Raw genomic sequence first — 21,216 nt, 5'->3', positions numbered from 1 at the left:
TGAAACATTGCTTCTGTCAAAAGAGCTCTCAAAACTATTACTTGCATTAAGCGTTCTTCAAGATGGCACACCTATCAAGTAATCTACAAAATCTTTTCAAAAAAATACTTTTATCATTCCAAGCTCGGAATACACTAAAAATGTGACATTATGTATGCTGTGTCTATTTTAAATAAGAAATAGTCTAATCAAAGGGGCCCTCTAAACAAAATACTGGTTATGGTACAAAGATACTGATGTCACCTTCTCATTGGTTTACTACAAATCATTTTCAAGCTGTTTGACAAAAAATAGGGCTCACGTAGTAATGCGCAGACTTTAGCATTAGCCTGTCCAATCTGAGACAGAAATACAAGACTAAGATCACTGGTGTTTATGACCAGATCATCTGCTGTATCCAGGAAACACAGAGGATATTAATAAAAAATAGCCTATTAAAAATAAAAAGATATTATTAATTGATCCCTATTTGAAGTTCGGCACTCTAATTCCTCGTTTCCACTGAGCGTATCGGTTCGGGTCGGTTCGGTACGGTACGCTATTTCGAGTGTTTCCATTATGAAAGTGGCCCATACAACCGAACCAAACCGCACCATTCATGGTCCCCCTTCAGATGTAGGGCCATAGGAAATGGTACGGTACGGTTAGGGCGGAGCTACTGGCGTCACACAATACATTCCACTGATTGGCAGACAGAAAAACGTCAATGCTCACGTCAAAACCAAGCGCGAAACAAACACCACGTCGCCGTTTAGTCCAGATAATAGGAGAAGGATGCCTGCAAACAACAGCAAGGTCTGGTCGGCTCAGGAACTATCCACTTTCCTAACTATAATTGGCGATAGCGTTATTCAGAGTGAACTTGATGGATCAGTGAGAAATGAAAAGGTATATAAAGATATTTCTCAGCGGATGGCTGCTGGGGGATTTGAACGGACATCGGGTCAGTGTAGGGCAAAGCTTAAAAAGCTGAAAGGCCAATATAAAAAAATTAAGGATGCCAACAGCCATAGTGGAAACAGTCGAAGTAGTTGGAAGTGGTACGACGCCATGGACGCCATTTACGGTCATAGGCCGGCAAACCAAGGCAGGGAGGGCGGTCTGGACTCTGCATCTACACTTCTCGAATCCATGATAGAACCCGTTGGTAAGATTTATTTTTTCTTAATTTGCATTGGCTTTCACTCTGCTAACCATTTATAGATTCACTGCACAAAACCATTAACTATTTGCACCAAAAAACACATTTTATTTGTACAGTGTACTGAACTATTGATCTGTGCATTTTCAGATACAGTTGAAGGACTCTCCAATGATACCTCAAGCTTTTCATATGTTTCTGACGATGGTCCATCAACGTCGTTCAGCAGCACCAGTACGATTACGTCAACACCGACCCAACCACAGACCCAACCACAGAGTATGCCCAATGCACCCCGGCACACTGGTAAGACATGATGTTCAGAGTGAACATTGTAATTGTGCATTTTCCTAACTTTTAATTTACAGCAAACTGTGAACTCACTCAAAATGCTTCTATATGTAGTTTGTTTGCATAATTAAATCCATAATCATAATTGTACATTGTCTGTATATACTGCTATTTAAATTTCATTGTATTTTGAGCTTATCTTAAGTATATTGTGTTTAGTGTGTTTATTTTACTTTGTGCTTATACTGTTCTTATGTGTTACATCTTTTCCTTATTTACATTATGTTAAATGATAGATATCCACCTGTTTTTTGTACCAATTGCTAAAAAAAAAAAAAAAAAACACTATTATGGTCTTTTGTATATTCCAGGTGATAGGAGACGGTTTCAGCTGGATTTGCGCACAGTCATGGAGGATATGCGGGCAGCAGAGGAAAGGCAGCAGGAAAGGATGGAGAACCTTTCTGAGCGGCGCTTTCAGGCACTGCGTCAGGATGCCCAGGAAGCGAGGCGCCAGGAGGCAGAAATCGCCCGGCAGCAGATGGAGCAGTTGGCTAACTTCAACCAGGCCTTCCTTGGTGTCCTTGGGCAGCTTGTTCAAGTGCTGGGAGGCAGTCGTGATCCCAGGTCACCGCCCAGGCAGTAGTTACTTTCAGCTAGCACAGGACCTGTACACTTCTTTATTTTATTTTTTTGATAATTACATTTATTTTTGCTTTTTGTAAATAATGTTTATTTGTAAATATATTTTTTTACTCTGTACTTGTGAGTATATTTTGAAAGATCACTTTTTTATTAGAATAAAAAACAGGAGAGACTTTTTGTGTGTGTCTGATTAAATGTAAAACTTTATTAAAACTTTCTTAAAAATGTAATAAAACTGTAATAAAATGTTAATAAAACCAGGGTAAGAAATTAAATGTTGAGGTGCCGCATGAGAGCCTGACGTATTTCACTGCACTCTTCTTCGCTATCCAGTGTATTTACCCGTCCTGGCTCTTCTGCAGACGTATTCCAATCCTGGTGGAAGTCTTCTCCATGTCTTTCACAAAGATTGTGAAGAGCACAGCAAGTAAGCACCATGGATTTGACAAGTGCAATGTCACTGTCATTCCTCTTCATAAGACAACGCCACCTACCCTTAAGTCTTCCGAATGCATTTTCAACTACAACACGGCCCTGGATGTTTTCTTGTTGTAGGTTTGTTGTTCTAGTGTCAGGCGGCCATTGTCAGGAAATGGTTTCAGGAGCCAATTTTGTAAAGGGTAGGCAGAGTCCCCGAGCACATAATAGCCAACATTCACCCCCCCAATGTTCTTAGTGCAAACAGGATACAGGCCTCCCTGGCCAACCCAATCCCAAAATGTGGACAGTCGTAGAACCTGAGCATCGTGCAAGCTCCCAGGCTTTCCTACGTTCACACTCCAGAATAGTCCTTTTCCATCCACTACTCCTTGGAGGATGATGGAATGCCACCCTTTTCTGTTGAAGTAGTCAGTGTGGTATTCTTGTGGTGCTATTATTGGTATGTGTGACCCATCAATAGCACCAACACACTGTGGAAGGCCCCACCTGTTCTCAAAGTAGTCAGCCATGTCTTTAAGCTTTTGCCAGTCCGGAAAATGAATAATTTCAGGAGCTAGCAATGTGCATACAGCCTTACAAAAGTCCTGCACACACCGGCACACTGATGATTTACTGACACCAAAAAGATGACCTATACTTCTGTATTCACTGTTGGTAGCCAGCTTCCACAGTGCAATGGCAACTCTTTTCCTCACAGGCACACAGGCTCTGAAGTTGGTGGTTTGCTTCTCCATCGCTGGACCTAGCTTTGCACAAAGGTATAAAAAGGTTTCCTCAGACATTCTGAAATTGTGCACCCACTGTGTGTGTGTGAATCCAGGGACGGTCACATCCCACCACTCATTGGCGCGGCGGAGAGCCCAAATGACTGGTCGGCGGCGCTGTTTTGACAAAAGGAGAAGCGTCTAAAAAAAATAAACAAACAAAAAAGGACAGATGTTACCATATCACTATTAATACAACATAAAATACTTTACACGGACAGATAGCATCATGTATAAAAGCGAGCAACATAAATAACATAAGGAGTATTTATGTATAAGGTGTAATTCTTGATTTTTACATATGTGTGCAACATGTATGTTGTTAAATACATAATGTATATCCTTCCCATCTTATATTCGATTTTTTACATATTCTGTATTATTTGTAGTTTTTAATACGTGTAGAACTACATGACAAATGGCATAAAGTTGCTTACCCTATAGCGCTGCCGTCTTTGTCTTTGCCACACAAAGGTGTACTTCTCCTCCCGGCTCAAGACCCAAGCCATAAGTTTTCTTCTCTTTTCTGCTGTGTTTCTCTTCGCCGCTCGCAACCTTCTCTCATAAAGTGTGGCATGTACTTTGATTTCAAAGAACCAAAAGCCAAATAGAGCAACTACGAGCTACTGGATGACCTCCATTATTGTTATTTGTAGCGTCACGTATGTTGTCGCCCAAGTGTGTCGTCACACGCATTTGGCGTAAACCACGCAAGCCTCCAGGCGTTCCAACTTGCAGTGGAAATGCTCGCTGGAATAGGCCGGACCATTCAAAACCTTCCAAAATGTACCGACCCGAACCGATCCGCTCAGTGGAAACGAGGCATAAGTGAGTGCTTCTTGTCAGACTAGGGAGAGGGAAACAAGCTCCTCTCCCCTGGTCTCTGCTCAGCCACGTTACACAGGTGTGATTGGCAGGAGAGAAGCACTGTGCTGCGCTCTCCTCCTGCAGGTCACCCAAATCCTGCGCCAATGTTTGTGGTAAGGTGGGAAAAAAATGTAATTTTTACATATATGTTGCATTTTTGCTGAGTATTTCTAACACTTAATATGTACCACTGTAATAAAAATCCCCAAATGATTCTCAGTTACATCTTATGAGTAAAACAATATGCCCAATGCATGACCTAGACACTAGTTTGTGAAGTTACAGTACTGTAAAAGAGACGTGACAAGTTCAGGTTTTTAAGTGTGAATTTTCATGGAGGGTTTTGATGCGTCTGTGCCCCACTTTGGAGCACTTGAGCAGGCTACATATTACAACTACACCATAAAGGCATACCATTTCTTAAAGAAGCCGTTCCAGGGTATTTCAAAGGCATATTTTGAACCTTAGCGTAGGATCATTTTTCCGCTAACTTGTACCAAGTGTAGTGGTAATGAGAATCTTTCTGCCTTTTTGACACACAAAGTGAGTTTGCACAGTATATTTTGCAAATTGTATGTGTGCTACAACTGTATAATACTTAATTTGTTGCTCATCTATGTCAGCTGACTACAGCAATATCCCCGTATGTACCTTTGCCAGGTATATATGGACATCGGAGGGGCACATTGGAGACACGGTCATTTCCGTTTTTCTTTAAACTTTACATTTTTACGCTGTGTCCATGTCCCATTTTAGAGTATTTTAGCAGGCTATATAATCCAACTACCCCATAAAGCCATACCAATTCTTAAAGAAGACATCCCAGGGTATTTCAAAAGGCATATTTTGAACCTTGGCATGGTATCATTTTTCTGCTAGCTTGTACCAAGTTTAGTAGTAATACGTAAGTGTTTTTTCTGCCTTTTTGACATACAAAGTGAGTTTGCACAGTATATTTTGCAAACCTTATGTGTGCTACGACTGTATAATACTACATGTGTTGCTCAGCTATGTCGTCTGAGTACAGCAATGCCCCCATATGTACCTTTGCCAAGTATATGTAGATGTTAAAGGGGCACATTTGAGACACAGCCATTCCATTTTTTTTCAAACTTTTAATTTTTACGCTGTGTCCATGTCCCATTTTAGAGTATTTTACCAGGCTATATAATCCAACTACCCCATAAAGGCATACCATTTCTTAAAGAAGACATCCAAAGTTATTTCAAAAGGCATATATTGAACCTTAGCGTGGGAGCCTTTTTTTTCGCTAGCTTGTACCAAGTGTAGTGGTAATAAGCATTTTTTTCTGCCTTTTTGACACACAAAGTGAATTTGAACAGTATATTTTGCAAACCTTATGTGTGCTAAGACTGTATAATACTACATCAGTTGCTCAGCTATGTCGTCTGAGTACAGTACAGAGTACAGCTAGCTAAATATATCATTTTAATATATTAAAATTAATTAATACAATAAAATTAACCCCTGAGGGGTTAAAAAAAAATCAGATCACAGTAAAATTTAGTCAGTAGTCAGTGATCAATTGGCAGGGAAGGGGTTAGTATTATTAAAGCAGGGGAAAGGGGGGTGGGATTTTACTTTAACTTTATTTATTTTTTTTTTAACAGGGAGAAGATCACTGCTGATCCGTCTCCCTGCACTTCACACAGACCACGGAAGAGCAGGGAGGCGGATCAGAAGCCCCTGCAGCACATGTGCTTGCTCTGACAACCTGTCAGAGCGATCACTGCTGAAGGGGCAGCGTGATCGTGTGCTCCAGGCCTGCCTCTAATACAGAGGCAGACCAGAGGAGTGTTAACCCTGCAGTGGCGGCGATCTGGGGTTAACTTTACCGCATGACGGACCTGGTACGTCATTCTGCGTTAACTGCTTCCCTGGTTCGTCAACCAGCAGAAGTGGTTAATAGGCACTATAAAGTTGACAGAACTACTGGTAAAAAGTATCAACTATTTGAAGTAGTGACTGGCTAGTAAAAAGTATGTAGTCTGGCCAATACATGTGGGTAAACCACATGGTACTTGTGCAACGATACAGACAGGTACCGCAAAATAGTATGAACATACAAAATTAAACAAGAAAAATAGTGGTAAACCGCGCCCAAACAGTACAAGTAATAATAAAATCGTATACATACAAATAGTCCTATAACAAGGAATGTATGGAACCTTCAATAAAAGATACAAAATAGTAATGGTGCAGTATATCAGGCAAGTAAAAGTGGTTAAAACTTTATAAAAGACTAACTCACACTTTGCAGAGCTACTCAGAGCTCTGCCGTATAGCGCCTAGACGGTACAATCCCCGTCTCGGGATGTCAAGTGATGGTGCAGTGCGCGGTCCAATCCTCCACAGTAGTATATGGAAAAAAATATAGAGATAGGATCCAATAGTATAGCATGTATTGCAAACAGTGTTGATAAAAAAGGAAAAATATCCTACTTACAAATTTTGGAGCAAATATCTTGCTCTGGTATGTACAGCATACGGTGGTATAATCCCCACCAACGGATATAAATCAGGATGCAGGAAAATCAGGAACAGCAGATAAAATAGTAAAAACTATAGCTTTATTTAGAGTATAAAATATAACAAATATATATAAAATCAATTACTTAACGCGTTTCGCCCAGTCTAGGGCTTCTTCAGAAGTATAAAGTCCAAGTTTGGATAAAATCCGCTTATATAGGGGTTCCTGATTGATAAAATTAAGTCCTGATGTGGTTTAGCTTCCTACTTCCGGGTCGCGCACGTCGCCCGGAAGTGACGTCATCATATCGTTCCGTGGCATGCTGGGACATGTAGTCTCCCGCCGTTTGTGTTATATGTAACACAGGAAGTGATGTTAGTGTGGCTCCTGGTGCCTTATGGGGCATGTAGTTCATAGTGTCCTCTTTCTCATAAGTATAATTTCGTCACCCGGAAGTGACGTATCGCAATGCACAGTATCATGGGATTTGTAGTTCGGCAAAATGCCGATATTGAATATGAGATACACAGAAGGGAAAGAATAATAAGTAAATAAAAAAGCCGAATAATGTCTCAAAAAACACCTTAGTTAGTATTAAAAAGATGAACAAACATAATTATAAATATAAAACATAGGAAAATATGCACAAACAGAAAAAGGTAATTCTAGTAAAAGAGACAGCAAGGGCATATTCCTACACAAGGGGCAATAGTGTTTTTACATAAAGTAAAAATATGAACAAATAGTGTAGGTATATATAAAACAAATATACATATAAAAATATAAAAAATGGACATGCATAAAGTGAACCATGCATAAAAAATCTTAAAGTGGTACTTGAGAGGTGGTGTAAAAATATATATATATATATATATATATAATAAAAAATAATAAAAAATAAATAAATAATAAAAAATAGAATAAAAATTGAAATGCAGAGAGAATATAAATAATACTCCAATATACGTACTATAAAAAGTTAAAAAGGTCAAACTCTGCATTTAAACCTTTTGGGTGGAGTGTGTCTAGAAAATAGACCCACTCCATTTCTTTCTTTCCTAACTTATTGATTATATCACCACCTCTCCAGTCTTTAGACAATTTTGAGATACCCATAAATTTTAGGTGACGTGGATCATTGCCGTGTAGCTCAAAGTGTGAGGATACCAAGTGGGTTTTTAGTCCTTTTTCTATGTTGCGGCAATGCTCACCAATTCTGATTTTTAATGGTCTTATGGTTCTACCTACATATTGTAGTCCGCAAGGACACTCTAGCAGGTATATGACGTTTTTACTCATGCATGTAATTGTGTCCTTGATGTTATAACTTTTATCTGTGTTATGTGATTTAAAATTATAAATACATCGGTTAGTTTTACTAGTTTTTCTGCATGCTACACAACAGTTACATCTAAAAAATCCATTTTTGTGTTTCATAAAATTATTTATTGCTTCAGACTTTTTCTGTTTTGTGTAATTCTGTGTGAGGTGCATCCTCAGGTTTGGGGCTCCTCTAAATATAATTCTTGGACGGTCTGGGATAATCTTTCCTAATAGGAAAGGGTCTTCCTTCAAGAGGTGCCAATTATTCTGAATTATTTTTTTTATTTGTTTATTCTTATTGTTATAGTCAAGGACAAATACAAAATTAAGCCTTGCGCTCAAACTCCCACTACTCCTGGGCAGCAGCAAAGACTATAGTACACCCAGGGCCGGCCTTAGGGGTGTGCGAGCTGTGCGGCCGCACAGGGCGCCATGGAGCAGGGGGCGCCCTGACAGCCGACACAGCCCGCACATGGCCGGTGTCAGGGTCTATTTAAAAAAAAAAAAGAAAAAAAATCGCGGCGGAGGGGGCGGGGCTTACCGAGCTGCGGGGGCATGGCTTATCGCGAGGCAGAGGCGGGGCTAATACCTCCCGAAGCCCCTGCTGCACAGGAAGAGGGAAGGAGTCCCTGCTTCCCCATCAGCCAGCTGCATCCACTGGATAGAGGTAAGTGTGACTGTTTGCCTGTCAGCCCTCTTTTCCAGCCCTCTATGTGTCCCACTATTCCCCCCCTCCCAGCCCTTCATATGCTCCTATACCCCCCTCCAGCCCTTCATGCGTCCCTATAGCCCCCCCAGCCCTCCATGTGTCCCTGTACCCCCTCCCAGCCCTTCATATGTCCTTATAGCCCCATGTGTCCCTATAGCCCCCTCCCCAGCCCCCATGTGTCCCATTATAGCCCCCATGTGTCCCTATAGCCCCCCCACATGTCCCATGTGGCTGTGTGACTGTGTGTGTGACTGTGTGTGTGTGACTGTCTGACTGCCTGTGTGTGACTGTCTGTGTGTGTGTGACTGCCTGTCTGTGTGTGTGACTGCCTGTGTGTGTGTGTGTGACTGTCTGTCTGTGTGACTGCCTGTGTGTGTGACTGTGTGTGACTGCCTGTGTGTGTGTGTGTGTGTGTGTGTGTGTGACTGCCTGTGTGTGTGTGACTGTCTGTGTGTGTCTGCCTGTCTAACTGTCTGTCTGTGTGTGACTGCCTGCGTGTGTGACTGCCTGCCTGCGTGTGTGACTGCCTGTGTGTGTGTGACTGCCTGTGTGTGTGTGTGACTGCCTGTGTGTGACTGTCTGCCTGCCTATGTGTGTGACTGTCTGCCTGCCTGTGTGAGACTGTCTGCCGGCCTGTGTGTGTCTGTCTGTTTGTAACTGTCTGTCTGTCTGTAACTGTCTGTCTGTCTGCAACTGTCTGTGTGTGACTGCCTGCCTGTGTGTGTGTGTGTGTGACTGCCTGTGTGTGTGTATAACTGTCTGTCTGTGTGACTGTCTGCGTGTGACTCTAATTGTGTGTGTCGCTGTAGCTGTGCCATTGTGTGTGCCTGTGCCTGTATGTGTGACTGCCTTTAACTGAGTGTGTGTGTGTGTACATGCCTGTAACCAAGTTTAAATTTCCCCCACCCCTTCCTGTCAAGGCCGCACTTTGACTGACAGACGCTCACTCACTGACAGATGCACACTCACTGACAGCAGAACACTCACTGACAGACACACACTCTCATATACACTGACAAACAATGACATACACACACACACTATTACTTGGACACACACTGACAGATGCACACTCTCACTGACAGACGCATGCACTCACTGAAAGACGCATGCCCCCACTGACCGACACATACACACTCACTCACTGACACATACACACTCACTGACTGACACACACATTCACTCACAGACACACACACACACATAAACACTTACACACACACACATTCACTTACAGACACACACACACACTTACAGACACCTACAGACACACACATTCACTCACAGACACACATTCACTTAGACATACACACTCACAGACACACACACACAGACATTTCCACTAACACTCACAAACTAATATTTTTTTAATTTTATTTTAAATCCACCCAGCCTCCATGGGAGAGCTGGAGTGGATTTCTTGCCTGCAGTCCAGGGTGGCTGCTGGGCGGGTAGGCAGGGGGCGCACAGACTGAGTAGGCGGCTCTTAGTGATGCCGGGAGCCGGACTGACGTCATATTCCAGCTCCCGGCTTCATTAAGCGGCGCAGAGGGAGCTGAGCAGGAAGAACTCAGGTGAGTATGCTCCTTCGCTGCCCGCTGCCCGCTGCCAGCCTCGGGGGGGGGGGCTCAAACATGGCCAGCCGGCCAGCTCTTGAGCCCCCCAGGACGTGAGGCAAGCAAGGGATCTGCCTGGGGGTTTGGGGGCGGCTTTTTTTGCCACCCCCTGCAAAGTGCCACCTAAGGCAGATGCCTTGTTTGCCTCACGATATACACGTCCCTGGTGCCTGTGTGTGTTACTGTATTCAGGCAACTTGGTGGGTGGTGGGGGGGCGCCATGAAGACTTTTCGCACAGGGCGCCTATTTGCCTAAGGCCAGCCCTGAGTACACCTCAGCTCCAATACACACAATAACCAAAAAAAAAAAATCTCTATCCCAAATCCCCATGCACAGTCAAATAACTGGACGTTTTTAAGTATCACTCCAATGGCCATTCAAATGTAAGCTCACCTGCCACGTCAAGGCAAATCCTCTTAGGTGAGTCCTACAATAACAATTCACCTTGCTGTTTTCAGCTAAAAAGTGAAATCTCTAATGAGACAGAGATGGGCATTTTTCTAAACCCTTAACAAGGAACACATGGGGTGGGCGGCAGCACTGTAATATGGCTGTGTAATACAAAAGCAAATACAAACATGCACAAATAAGTCCTGTGCTCAAACTCCCACTACTCCTGAGCGGCAGCAATGACTGTAGTACACATAAGCCATAATACATACAAATAAAAGCAAAAGAAAAAAGTTATGTTATAAATACATATGTATACGTACTGTTATAAATGTAATATTTTAGAAATTGCAATGAAAACATAAAGATGTTTATATATTCTTGCAATTGTACTTACCGAAATAACAACCAATGGGTAGGAAGTGGTAACTTTCCCATTTTGAAGTAAATCTACCAATTTACGCGTTTCCTCCAAATCAGACTCTTTCACCTTAAACATTGAATCACATAACCATTTGGTTAAACAGAAAACGAACTGCACAATATGTGTATATACAGAAATCTAATAAGCAAATATGAAGCCTCCTGTCTTGTCATAAAATTAGAAATACAGTAACACAGTAGTTTATTTTTTATGAAGAACCTTTTCAAATGGTAAATATGCATTATTTTCAGAAATAAAGCTGATTTACTTGAGGTTCCTATGGATTTAGGGTTTTCAAATTCAGTCTTCAGGGCAGTTAAACTATACAGGCTGTCAGTATGAACTCAAATCAGCATTGGAAGATAAATCAATGTCAGGGTCTTGGACAGAACATGTCTAAATGAAAAAAACAGATGTGAGGGCATAGAGAAGATCCTCCCTAATGGGGGGTCCACTGATCTGATGTAAGCAAAATTATTCTACATGAAGATCTAAGGGGAATATCAGAATGTTCAGCATTTTCTGTCAAACTCATGTCTAATTCTATGTCAGTAGCAAAGCTGACATAATACAGTGCCTGTAACAGTGTATATGTCTGCATGCAATTATATGTGATATATGCCACATGTGTTTTGTCCTGGTAGATAAAGAGTGGATTCATATATATCTGTTGCCTATTATCAAACTGATAGTAATAACTAACCTATTATGTGTTTAAAATTTAACAATTATATTTTATCATGTCGTTGACATTTTATTTATTTTAGCACTTCACCACAATTTTGTCAACTTTAATGAGAGAGAGAAAGGGAGAGAGGGAAAGAGAGACAGAGGGGAAAAAGAGAGAGAAACATGGACATGGACAGATAAACATTTTTTTTTTGAGTTTTATTCATTTAATTTTCAACTTACATTTATGCAAATGAAGTTACAGCATTCCCCGTGAAATATGTTCTGTAAATCGTGAACCGTTTGGTACATTGATAATGAAATTGCTTTCACATGCTTAAAAAAGAGAGACATCATATGTTAATTTATAAAATATTGCAAGAACAGTACATCACATACATCACCCATCACAATGAACATTAAACATGATAATAAGGTCAATAGATACCTTATTGCTTCAATCTATGCTTTGTGACTTACTTTAGCACACTAATACACAATCTCTTTCATTCGCTCAACTGATCAGAATTAATCTATCTAGCCAATTACTGTATGTTTCAGACAAAATTTTTGTAAATATACAGAAATGTATTCCTCTATATGTAGTCTTACTCTTTGGTTGTTGGATCATGAAACGTTAGGTGTGATAATGACATTGCAAAGGAAGGACTCATCCCTGTAAGATGCAGTTGATTCAGTACAATGTTATTAAGCCAACTCATTTGACCTGACAAGTTGTTAAAATATTTCCTGTTATGTGCAGACTATGTGATTGCCATTTTCATTATCCACCCCGGTGCCTCTGGCTGAGATAAGATTAACATCTCTGAAAAGCAGAAAATGTCTACTTATACTTAATCTTTTTATAGTTATTCTCCAGTATTTTTCCATTCTCACATGCATTTGCTATTTGTATCAACAATTATAACACCAACAGTAATTATCTCCAGACAGTGATAGGTCTGACAGCTATATGTGTTGTGTGTAACGTTTTAGTTTTTTTTTTATTATTTTATGTTGCTTGAATTGGAAAAAAAAAAAAATCATAGACTGCAAGCACTGAAATTAAATTAAAATAAAACCTATCTCTATATAAATGAAAATAGAGTAACCATACAGAGAGAATGGGAAAAAAAATCTCTATCTTTATGTGAAAGTACTGGGCGATTGCAACAAAATAGACAAGGGCATATGAGTTATTGTGAAATTAAGAGCAGCAACTAAGAACAGCAGCAACTCAGCCATTAAGCAGAAGACCACATAAAGTCACAGAGCGGGGTCACCGAGTGCTGAGGTAGAAACATAGAATGTGACGGCACATAAGAACCATTCGGCCCATCTAGTATGCCCAATTTTCTAAATACTTTCATTAGTCCCTGGCCTTATCTTATAGCTAGGATAGCCTTATGCCTATCCGACGCATGCTTAAACTCCTTTACTGTGTTAACCTCTACCACTTCAGCTGGAAGGCTATTCCATGCATCCACTACCCACTTTGTAAAGTAATACTTCCTGAAATTATTTTTAAACCTTTGCCCCTCTAATTTATGACTATGTCCTCTTGATGTGGTAGTTTTTCTTCTTTTAAATATAGTCTCCTCCTTTACGGTGTTGATTCCGTTTATGTATTTAAATATTTCTATCATATCCCCCGTGTCTCTTCTTTCCTTCAAGCTATACATGTTAAGATCATTTAACTTTTCTTGTTAAGTTTTATTCTATAATCCATGAACCAATTTAGTAGTCCTTCTCTGAACTCTCTCCAAAATATCAGGTGTATGGTATGTAAAAGTTGCCAACGTGATTCCATGATTCCATAGCTGAAGAGTTCCAAACTTCCGCTGGCATTAATATCAGCACAAAAAGTGAGCGATAGGAGCTTTATGGAATAGGTTTCTGTGGCCGAGCAGCTGCATGCAAGCCTCACATCACCAAGTACAATGCCAAGTGTTGGATTGAGTAGTGTAAAGCATTCCACCACTGGACTCTGGAGAAGTGGAACGTTTTCTTGCAAGTAACGATTCACGCTTTTGTTTAGCAGTTTGATGGGCGAGTCTGGATTTTGCAGATGTCAGGAAAACGTTACCTGCCTGACTGCATTGTGTCAACTGTAAAGTTTGGTGGAGGAAGGATAATGGTATGGGCCATTTTCCAGGGGTTGGGCTAGGCCTCTTACTTCCACTGAAGATAATCTTAATGTTTCAGTATACCAAGACATTTTGGACAATGCTATGACTAGAAACAGTTTGGGGTAGGCCCTTATCTATTCCAGCATTAATGTTTCCCAGTGCACAAAGCAAGGTAAAGACATGGTTGGATGAGTTTGGTGTGGTAGAACTTGACTAGCCCGCACAGAGCCCTGACCTCAGCCCCATTGCATATCTAAGGAATGTACTAGAACAGATATTGCAAGTCAGGCCTTCTTATCCAGCATCAGTGCCTGACCTCACAAATGCTCTAATGGATTAATGGGCAAGAATTCCCACATAACCACTCCAAAATCTTGTGGAAAGCCTTCCAAGAAGAGTAGAAGCTGTTATAGCTTCAAAGGGGGTGGGGGGGGGGGGGGAAATACAATTTAATGACTATGTATTTAACCCCTTAGTGACCAGACCGTTTTTCAATTTTCTTACCGGGCTGTTTTTACATTTCTACGGTGTTTGTGTTTAGCTGTATTTTTCCTCTTACTCATTTACTGTACTCACACATATTATATACCGTTTTTCTCACCATTGAATGGTCTTTCTTAAGATACCATTATTTTCATCACATCATATAATTTACTATAAAACTATTTATAAATTATGATGAAAACATTTATAAAAAATACACCTTTTTCTAACTTTGACCCAAAATCTGTTACGCATCTACAACCGCCAACAAAAACCGGTGCTAAATAGTTTCTAAATTTAGTCCGAGAGTTTAGAAATGCCCAATGTTAACATGTTCCTAGCTTTTTTTTTTACAAGTTATAGGTCTATAAGTACAAGTAGGACATTGCTGTTTGAAAATATATATTTTTTAAATTAATCAATTGTGACATTGTAACACTGTTATCTGTCATAAATCTCTGAATCACACCTTACATGTACATGTTTTTTTTAAAGTAGACAACCCAGGGTATTCAATATGGGGTATGTCCAGTCTTTTTAGTTGCCACTTAGTCACAAACACCAGCCATAGTTAGCGTTCATATTTGTTTGTGTGTGAAAAATGCAAAAAAACTAATTTAAACGCTCATTTTGGCCAGTGTGTGTGACTACGTGGCTACTAAAAAAGACTGGACATACCCCATTAGCAATACATTGGGTTGTCTACTTTTGCAAATGGTATGCCATCATGGGGGTAATTCTCATTCCTGGGCTACCATACGGTCTCAAAGGCAACATAACCAATTGGGCAAATGTAATGTGGGGAAAAAAGGAAATTCAAGCCTTATATTTGACTCAGTAACTTTTGAAACACCATAAAACCTGTACATGGAGGGTACTGTTATACTCGGAGACTTTGATGAACACAAATATTAGTGTTTCAAAACAGTAAAACTTATCACAACAATTATATCATCAACCAGAGTGCCGTTTGTGTGTGAAAAATGCAAAAAACTGCACTTTCACTGACGATATCATCGTTGTGATATGTTTTACCATTTTAAAACACTAATATTTGTGTCCAGCGAAGTCTCCTGAGTAAAACAGTATCCCCCATGTCCAGGTTTTATGGTGTCCTGGAAAGTTACAGGGTTAAATATAGGGCTTGCGAACCAAATTCTCTGGACTTTCTGCCTGGGTTGTCAGGCAGGTCCCTCAAATTGTAATTAATAAAATGACTTTATGTATGTAAAAATATTATATAAATATATTTGTAGAATTTAAATTTATGTGTATATATATATGTGTGTGTGTATATATATATTTTATTATTTTTGTATATATATATATGTGTGTATATATGTGTGTGTATATATATATATGTGTATTTATAAGGTCATTCTAAATGTATTTTGATTTAAATATATATGTATATTAATATCAAAATACAGTTAGAATAAATTTAAACCGGTATATAATTTATGTATTACTTTTATTATATATATATATATATATATATATATATATATACACTGCGTGCAGAATTATTAGGCAAATGAGTATTTTGACCACATCATCCTCTTTATGCATGTTGTCTTACTCCAAGCTGTATAGGCTCGAAAGCCTACTACCAATTAAGCATATTAGGTGATGTGCATCTCTGTAATGAGAAGGGGTGTGGTCTAATGACATCAACACCCTATATCAGGTGTGCATAATTATTAGGCAACCTCCTTTCCTTTGGCAAAATGGGTCAAAAGAAGGACTTGACAGGCTCAGAAAAGTTAAAAATAGTGAGATATCTTGCAGAGGGATGCAGCACTCTTAAAATTGCAAAGCTTCTGAAGCGTGATCATCGAACAATCAAGCGTTTCATTCAAAATAGTCAACAGGGTCGCAAGAAGCGTGTGGAGGAACCAAGGCGCAAAATAACTGCCCATGAACTGAGAAAAGTCAAGCGTGCAGCTGCCAAGATGCCACTTGCCACCAGTTTGGCCATATTTCAGAGCTGCAACATCACTGGAGTGCCCGAAAGCACAAGGTGTGCAATACTCAGAGACATGGCCAAGGTAAGAAAGGCTGAAAGACGACCACCACTGAACAAGACACACAAGCTGAAACGTCAAGACTGGGCCAAGAAATATCTCAAGACTGATTTTTCTAAGGTTTTATGGACTGATGAAATGAGAGTGAGTCTTGATGGGCCAGATGGATGGATTGGTAAAGGGCAGAGAGCTCCAGTCCGACTCAGACGCCAGCAAGGTGGAGGTGGAGTACTGGTTTGGGCTGGTATCATCAAAGATGAGCTTGTGGGGCCTTTTTGGGTTGAGGATGGAGTCAAGCTCAACTCCCAGTTTCTGGAAGACACCTTCTTCAAGCAGTGGTACAGGAAGAAGTCTACATCCTTCAAGAAAAACATGATTTTCATGCAGGACAATGCTCCATCACACGCGTCCAAGTACTCCACAGCGTGGCTGGCAAGAAAGGGTATAAAAGAAGAAAATCTAATGACATGGCCTCCTTGTTCACCTGATCTGAACCCCATTGAGAACCTGTGGTCCATCATCAAATGTGAGATTTACAAGGAGGGAAAACAGTACACCTCTCCGGACAGTGTCTGGGAGGCTGTGGTTGCTGCTGCACACAATGTTGATGCTGAATAGATCAAAACACTGACAGAATCCATGGATGGCAGGCTTTTGAGTGTCCTTGCAAAGAAAGGTGGCTATATTGGTCACTGATTTGTTTTTGTTATGTTTTTGAATGTCAGAAATGTATATTTGTGAATGTTGAGATGTTATATTGGTTTCACTGGTAAAAATAAATAATTGAAATGGGTATATATTTGTTTTTTGTTAAGTTGCCTAATAATTATGCACAGTAATAGTCACCTGCACACACAGATATCCCCCTAAAATAGCTATAACTAAAAACAAACTAAAAACTACTTCCAAAAATATTCAGCTTTGATATTAATGAGTTTTTTGGGTTCATTGAGAACATGGTTGTTGTTCAATAATAAAATTAATCCTCAAAAATACAACTTGCCTAATAATTCTGCACTCCCTGTATATGTATAACGTCATTCTAAATGTATTTGAATATCTATCTATATATATAGATATATATATATATATATTGATATTAAAATACACTTAGAATGATTGTGTATGTGCATATAAAAGTACTTAGATCATATATTCATTGAGCACTTTTCTTCCTGGCTTCCCCACTTCCTCTCATCCAGTGGCGTACATACCGGGGGGCCCGGCCGCCCTGCGACCCAGGTATGTACCCACAGGGCCAGCCTCTTCTGCTGGGGGGCCCAGGAGCTGGCCACCTCCGGGCCCCCCGAGGCTGGCCCTGCTGTCACCCGGCTGGCGGGCGGGCGGGCGGGCAGGCGGGCGGGCGCGCGAGGGAGCACTTTCCCCTGAGTGCTCCCTCTTCAGCTCCCTCGCGCACCGCACTGAAACCGGAGCCGGAAGATGACGTCATCTTCCGGCGCCGGCATCCCTACGCGGCGCGCGAGGGAGCTGAAGAGGGAGCACTCAGGGGGAAAGTGCTCCCTCGCGCGCCCGCCAGCAACACCACTGGACCCCAGGGAATCCCCTCAGCTCTCCCACAGGTAAGGAGGCTGGGGGGATTAAATTAAAAAAAAAAAAAACGTGTTAGTGTGAGTGTGTTAGTGACTGTGTTAGTGTTAGTGTGTTAGTGTGAGTGATTGTGTTAGTGAGTGTGTTAGTGTTAGTGTGTTAGTGTGAGTGATTGTGTTAGTGAGTGTGTTAGTGTTAGTGTTAGTGTGTTAGTGTTAGTTAGTGTGTTAGTGTTAGTGTGTTAGTGAGTGTTAGTGAGTGTGTGTGTGTTAGTGAGTGTGTGTGTGTTAGTGAGTGTGTGTGTGTGTTAGTGAGTGTGTGTGTTAGTGAGTGTGTGTGTTAGTGAGTGTGTGTGTTAGTGAGTGAGTGTGTTAGTTTTAGAGTGTGTGTTAGTGTTAGAGTGTGTGTTAGTGTTAGAGTGTGTGTCTGTTACTGAGTGTGTTTGTGTGCGTCTGTCACTGAGTGTGTGTCTGTCAGTTAATGTGTGCGTCTGTTCATGAGAGTGTGTGTGTGTGTGTGTCTAAAGCACTTACCTTTCTCCAGCGCCGGGCTCCCTTGGCGCTGGGGATCTCTCCGTCCCGATCCGCCTCTCAGCTCCGAATGCACATGCGTGGCAAGAGCCACGCGCGCATTCAAACCGCCCATAGGAAAGCATTACTCAATGCTTTCCTATGGACGTTCAGCGTCTTATCACTGTGATTTTCACAGTGAGAATCGCAGAAAATCCTCTAGCGGCTGTCAATGAGACAGCCACTAGAGGCTGGATTAACCCTCAGTAAAACATAGCAGTTTCTCTGAAACTGCTATGTTTTCAGCTGCAGGGTTAAAACTAGAGGGGCCTGGCACCCAGACCACTTCATTGAGCTGATTTGATCTGGGTGTCTGTAGTGGTCCTTTAAGTGTATGTGTTTATGCATGCACTGGCGTACATACCGCGGTTGCACGAGTCGCAGCCCTGCGACCAGGTGCCCGCCGCCATGTGTTGCGGCCCCAGCCCGCGCAGAGTAAGCGCGGGGGGGGGCCCACGGATCAGTTTTCGCACCGGGGCCCCATGGGTTGTGTGTACGCCACTGCTCTCATCTAGCACTCCTTCCCTTATACTTGGGGTTTTCAATATCCCAATCAACAACCCCAACTGCACTGATGCCTCTCGTCTGCTCTCTGTAACCTCCTCCTTTGGCCTTACGCAATGGTCTAATTTAGCAACCCATACAGCGGGAAAAACCCTTGATCTCGCCTTCACCAATCTCTATACCGCCTGTAATCTCTCCAATATTCCCTTTCCTCTATCTGACCAACATCTGCTGACTTTTGACATCAGCATACTTAAGACCTAATTGACACCACCATCTGAACATCAATCTCACAGAAACATCCAATGTCTTGACCTAGAGCATTTCTCCACTAATCTCCAAACTCTCCTTTTACCTATCTCAAACCTCACCTGTCCTAGCTCTGCAACCTCTTTCTACAATTCCACCCTCTCCTCTCAACTAGACATCATGGCACATCCTACATTTAAGCGCAGCAAGCGCCCAAAACAACCTTGGCACACCAAGCTGACTCGATACCTCCAAAAATGCTCCAGAACTGCTGAATGCTGTTGGAGAAAGTCTCACTGTGCATCTGACTTTCTCCACAAAAAATGTATGCTGCGCTAATACAGCTTGGCTCTTTCCTCTGCAAAAGTAAATTACTTCAATACCCTCATAACCACACTCTCCCACGAACCCAAACAACTATTTCACACATTTAACTCTCTTCTTCGCCCTATTGTTCCTCCTCCACCTACTAACTTAACCGCCTCAGACTTTGCAACTTACTTCACTGACAAGATTGATTAGGGTACAGATTAGGGGTAGGGTTAGGGGCAAAAGTAGCAGAATACAAATATAGGGTGTTTGCAGTAATGGGACATGAGTGGTCTGTGAATTTTCACAAAATAGAACGTGTGAAGAAAAAAGCACAAACAAATTAACTAATTCGACCTTGGTTTGTGATAAAATGGTAACTGAACAATCAGGGAAGAGATCTCTCATCTTTCTTTTTCCCCTTACAATACTTCCCCTAACCTCCCTCCCTCTGCTGTTCTATGTTCATTCTCAACCGCTACAGCAGAAGAGGTTTCTGCTCTGCTCCAGTCCTCCCACCCCACCACTTGCTCCCTAGATCCAATTTTATCACATGACAGGAGGCTTCATATTTTGCATAACTTTCTTTACTTTATGCCTCCAGCAGCACAAGTCAATCAGAAAACTTTAAACCAATCAGTAACAGGCATCACATCCATAAATAAAGCCCTGACCGTCACATGATTTCCTCTTTCTTTGCTGCTTACCAGCCAAGGCACAGGTCAGAGTATTTTGCTCCAAACAGTTTTCATTTATATTACATTTATCATTATATTTGAATGTTTATGGTGTGGTATTTGTCCCCTGCTACCCTCTCCCTTCTCTAAACTGATTATCTGCTAAATTGCTTTTACATTTTGTTATTAGACTTGCTTTTCTTCCCTGATAATTTGCTAGTTGCCTTTTTAGTTTGTATTAGCTTTGTCTCTTTAATATGATAATTTGCTAATTCCCTTTTGCTTTGTGGGGATTACATTGGTCCTTCTATCCTGATTTTTTTGCTGTTGATTTTACGTTTTTCTATTGGACTTGTCTCTGCTGGCACTTTGTTGTTTCACTTTCTCTGATTTAATCTTGCGCGGATCGCAGCGTTTTACCGTGATCGCGTTTTGTTTGCTCTGGTGCCAGGACTTCAGGGCAGGTCTCTGGGGGTTGGGGGTACCAGGTGGACTCAGTACTGCACCGGCAGGCCGCTATCGCTTTGGCGATCGCGGACCGCACGGCGCATTTGCGCGCGAACGGCGGCCATCTTGAATCTCGCGGCTCTCGGGAGATTCACGTCGGCCATTCGGTTTTAGCCAGTTCGTGATTCCCACGAACTGGCAGTCTGCTTTACACAAAAATAAAGTTCCTGTCAAATTAAGTTCTCCAAGTCTTTTTCTGGGAGATTATGTATTAAATGTTCACTGCTGAAATCAATCCTGTTACACAACACTGGCAGGTGGAATAAAGTTGACAGGATTATGCACGGAGTGTCCACTTATGTAGGACTGATCCCTGCTGTGTGCATATACTGGATGCAGTACTCAGGTCTGTTGGCAGTTTGCTCTATAATGTTACATACAAATGTCATGTGAAATAAAAGTTTTCCTGTAAATCTGGAGGATTAAGACTGGACTTTTCCCTGCT

The 21,216-nt window shown here is 41.3% G+C and overlaps 1 protein-coding gene across 2 annotated transcripts in view; it reads right to left on the bottom strand.

Annotated features, from left to right (window-relative positions):
* Window positions 1-21,216, bottom strand: part of CRPPA (CDP-L-ribitol pyrophosphorylase A) — a 348,505-nt gene that overhangs the window by 118,908 nt on the left and 208,381 nt on the right. For both annotated transcript variants that reach the window (XM_063450737.1, XM_063450738.1), the window contains exons 7-8: window positions 12,016-12,108; window positions 11,077-11,169 (exon numbers count right to left, since the gene is read on the bottom strand). In XM_063450737.1, coding sequence (XP_063306807.1) covers window positions 11,077-11,169; window positions 12,016-12,108 — 186 coding nt within the window. The remainder of the gene's footprint in view (window positions 1-11,076; window positions 11,170-12,015; window positions 12,109-21,216) is intronic.

The sequence above is a fragment of the Pelobates fuscus genome, chromosome 4 (assembly GCF_036172605.1).
Source record: "Pelobates fuscus isolate aPelFus1 chromosome 4, aPelFus1.pri, whole genome shotgun sequence".
In the NCBI taxonomy this organism is placed as follows: domain Eukaryota; kingdom Metazoa; phylum Chordata; class Amphibia; order Anura; family Pelobatidae; genus Pelobates; species Pelobates fuscus.
Note: the sequence above shows the minus strand (reverse complement) of the source record. Positions and strands in the feature narration are given on the sequence as shown.